The sequence below is a fragment of the Tupaia chinensis genome, unplaced genomic scaffold (genome assembly GCF_000334495.1).
Source record: "Tupaia chinensis unplaced genomic scaffold, TupChi_1.0 Scaffold148234_1, whole genome shotgun sequence".
NCBI classification, from domain to species: Eukaryota; Metazoa; Chordata; class Mammalia; order Scandentia; family Tupaiidae; genus Tupaia; species Tupaia belangeri.
The window spans coordinates 887,183-890,649 of record NW_006208084.1 but is presented as its reverse complement, the minus strand read 5'-3'; the positions used below and the strand labels follow the sequence as shown (position 1 = coordinate 890,649).

The 3,467-nt window shown below is 64.0% G+C and overlaps 1 protein-coding gene across 3 annotated transcripts in view; it reads left to right on the top strand.

Moving 5' to 3' along the window:
- Window positions 1-2,966, top strand: part of TOM1 (target of myb1 membrane trafficking protein) — a 43,539-nt gene extending 40,573 nt beyond the window's left edge. For all 3 annotated transcript variants that reach the window (XM_006170328.3, XM_006170327.3, XM_006170326.3), the window contains 3 exons: window positions 947-1,006; window positions 1,995-2,034; window positions 2,125-2,966. In XM_006170328.3, the coding sequence (XP_006170390.1) occupies window positions 947-1,006; window positions 1,995-2,034; window positions 2,125-2,279 (255 nt within the window). In that variant the 3' untranslated portion in view covers window positions 2,280-2,966. The remainder of the gene's footprint in view (window positions 1-946; window positions 1,007-1,994; window positions 2,035-2,124) is intronic.
- The last annotated feature ends 501 nt before the right edge of the window (window positions 2,967-3,467 follow it).

Sequence of the window (3,467 nt, the reverse complement as noted above, 5' to 3'; positions counted from 1 at the left end):
CTCTTCCCGGGAGTGGCTAAGCCACTAAGCCGACACTGACACGTGGCACCTCCCTGCTGCTACTGTAAGGAGCTTCCCACGAGTGCTCCATGCCGGCGCGGCCGTGCAGCCACTACCCCGTCTCCCCGGGGGCAGCTGTCAGCCTTCCTCTCAGGTGAGGGGGCAGGGGCAGAGCAGGAACCTGCCCCGAGTCAGGCTGTAGGAGCCCAGCCAGGTGGGACCTCCGTGACCCTGACTCGGGGCTGTAGAACGGGCCGAGGGGAGGCCCCCACGGGAGCTGCTGTGGCAGAGCCCGTGTCTTGGTGACCCAGAGTGAACCGCTGCAGCCCACAGACGGGCCTGAGTACCGCAGCCCGGCACTGGTTAGCTGACACCTCCCTTCTCTTCAAGCCCTTCCATGTCGCCTTCTATCAGGAACTGAGTCGGCAAAGTCAGGACACAAAGCCTGGCCACCGCCGACCCACCTGCTGTGCCCACCACCCCAACCTTGAGGCTGGAGGAGCCGTCCAGTCATTCCCGGGGCTTTGCGAGTTCTCTGGTCACGTGTTCATGTGGTCCGGTCCCTGCCCTGGGCCTCTGCGTGAAGCCCCATCCTTCAGTTGGGACCCTACCCACCCCTGTGTGTGTCGGAGCTGGGGGGCCCTCTCTCGTGGGGGTGGAGCTCTTGCCTACTGGCCCTGCTGAGCTGCCAGGAGCCCTGTCCCTGTCCCCGGCCCACCCTGGCTTGCACTTCCCTCACCCACAGCTGACATCTTGGAGGAAGGAATGCCAGGGTCTTTTCCCCCACCAGGGGACAGGCAGGCCTGAGTAGGGAAGAGGAGGAGGCCCAGGACAAGGGTAGGTGGCTGCCCGAGGCCACCCGACTGGTGTCCCCGGGGCAGGTGAAGCCCTCGACTTGTTGGCAGGGCAGCGCTCTCCTGGCCTCACCATCCGCCTTCCCTTCCAGATCCCCGTCACCCAGGCCTGCCTCATGGAGGACATCGAGCAGTGGCTGTCCACGGACGTGGTGAGTCGGGCCCACTCCTCGCCAACTTGCCAGGGATCCCATTTTTCTCATGTTGGAGTGAGTGGCCGCGGGACAGTTGGAGTTGTGAAGTCCCCAAGGGGACAGGGGAACATTGTGAGGAGATGAGCATCGTCCCATCCCCTGGCACTCCCCTGCCTCTGCCAGGGCACTGCCCCAAAGAGCTCGAGCGTAGCACCTCTCAGCTGCATCACAGAGCACAGCCGGGGCTGGCAGCTCCCTTCTCTACAGGGACTGCTGAGCTGTCTGCAGGCCCCAAAGCCCGCTGCCCTGCAGGGAGCAGAAGAGACAGGAGTCAGAGTTGACTCTGCCAGGGCCCCTCCCCCAGCTACCCCCCTGACCCCGCTCAGGGCACACCCAGGCCCAGAGGCTGCCATCAGCAAGGCAGGACTGCTTCTGCCCGAGGTCAGGCCCTTCTGTCGAGTGCTGGAAGCCTCACAGCACTCACGCGCCCCTCACCCCGCAGCTCTAATGAGTGGCCCTGAGCTGCTAGGTCTCAGCCTTCCTCCGCAGGGCGAGACTTCCCACTGCTCTGGGTACCGGAAGCAAAGGAGCACTTTTTTTTTTTTTTTAAGATTTACTTACTTCATTCCATTTGTTATGATCATTTTTTAATTTGACCAGAGACGGGCAGAGAGACAGGGAAAGCGAGAAAGCAAGCCGCCAGGTCCAGGACTCAAACCGTGGTCAGCCATGTGGGAATCCAGCGTCCTTAACCATCACACCACCCCCAGTCCCAGGACTCAAACCGTGGTCAGCCATGGGGGAATCCAGCGGCCTTAACCATCACACCACCTGCCGGCCCCAGAAAGGAGCACATTCATTGAGTGCCCACCCTCGGTTGGGCTGTGCTGCTCACGAAGGGTTGGAGCTGAGCCCCCCCACTCACCATCAGGGTTAGGGGGGGACCCGGGAAAGACAACAGCTGACCCCAGGCCCTGCTAACCTCTCTTACTCTCTGCCTTCTCAGGGGAAGGACGCGGAAGAGCCCAAGGGCGTCACCAGTGAAGGTAGGAAGTAGCCCCTGCCCCTGCCGCCACCCCTTCCCAGGCACTGGCCCCAGAGCCCACCCCCACCATGCTTCTCCTGCCTCTTGTCAGAGTTTGACAAGTTCCTGGAAGAACGGGCCAAAGCCGCCGACCGGTTGCCCGACCTGTCTAGCCCCTCTGCTGAGAGGCCCCCTGGGCCCCCTCCTGGCACGGCTCCTCGGAAGAAGGCCCAGGAGAAGGACGACGACATGCTGTTTGCCCTGTGAGCGGGTCTGGCACCCTGCGGCCCAGGACCGCCGCTGCACCCTGGCTGGGCCTCTCTCCCCCCTTTGGTGTTCTGGCTGCTTCAGGGTGGCTTCTGACCCCTTCTCTCCTGGAGGCTGGACTGCCCCAGTGCCAGGACTGCTGGGCCCTACCAGCGGGAGGCAGGGAGGCAGCAGGTGGACTTGGAGAACAGGCTGGCTCCTCCCTACTCCTGGCCACTGCAGCTGGCCGAGAAGGGGAGGCCAGACCAGGCAGCCTGGCTGCTTGGTCACCGGATGTGACTCCTCGCCCTGAGTAACCTCCGCTCCTGGCTCTGCCCCTGAGGAGCCCTGAGGAGCCTACGCTGCCCACCCGGACCTGGCTGGGGCTGGCAATAATGGGCACCGTGCTGCGCAGCCTCTCGCCTGTTCTCAGCCGGCCTGGTGAGGTCTGGAGGGTGGGGCATGGTGCCTGCTGAGCTGCTCACAGCTCAGGTGCAGGGCGGCATGTGGGGCAAGATCCCCCAGCCCCAGGCTGCCAGGTGAGGCCCTGGAGATGCCAGCCCCACCCATGCCAGGCCTGCCACTGCCTTGTCTGTCCGTCCTTCCTGTCCCCCATCAGAGCTGCCTGGGCGCTGGGGCCCAGCTCTTGGTTGACCCACTTGTGGCGGGAGAGGTGCCTTCTGTAGCCCAATTAAAGGTAGAAAGCCACCTGCTGGCTGTGCCGTCCGTCTCCGGGAGGAAAGGAAGTTCCTGTTGCAGGGGCAGGGAGCACTGTGGGCTGGGCGGGGGGAGTCTGAGAGGTGGGCATAGCAGATGGTGAACAAGCCAGAGAGGTGCCCGGTGGCACCTGCATGCCCACTCCCTCCCCGAGTGGCCTCCCTGTCTCCGCAGGGCCCCCTCACCCTGCGACCCCCTGTGGCAGCACAGTGATCCCGTGGGATGGCGGGGTGGGCGTGCGGGGTAAGTAGGCCGCAGGGAGCATGCCCCTGTCCCGCACAGGGCCCAGGTGCCAGCTACTCACGGAACCGTCACAGCATCCGTGAAGTAGCTACTACATTCTGCAGCCACTGAGACCGTGACTCAGCGCATCATGTGAGCTGCCCCGGCTCGGAGGAAGAGGAAGGGCAACCCCTGTCACGGCTGAGCATTTCCTCAGGCACAAGTGCATTGTCCCCACCCTCCAGATGACAACCCCGGAGCCCAGTTTGG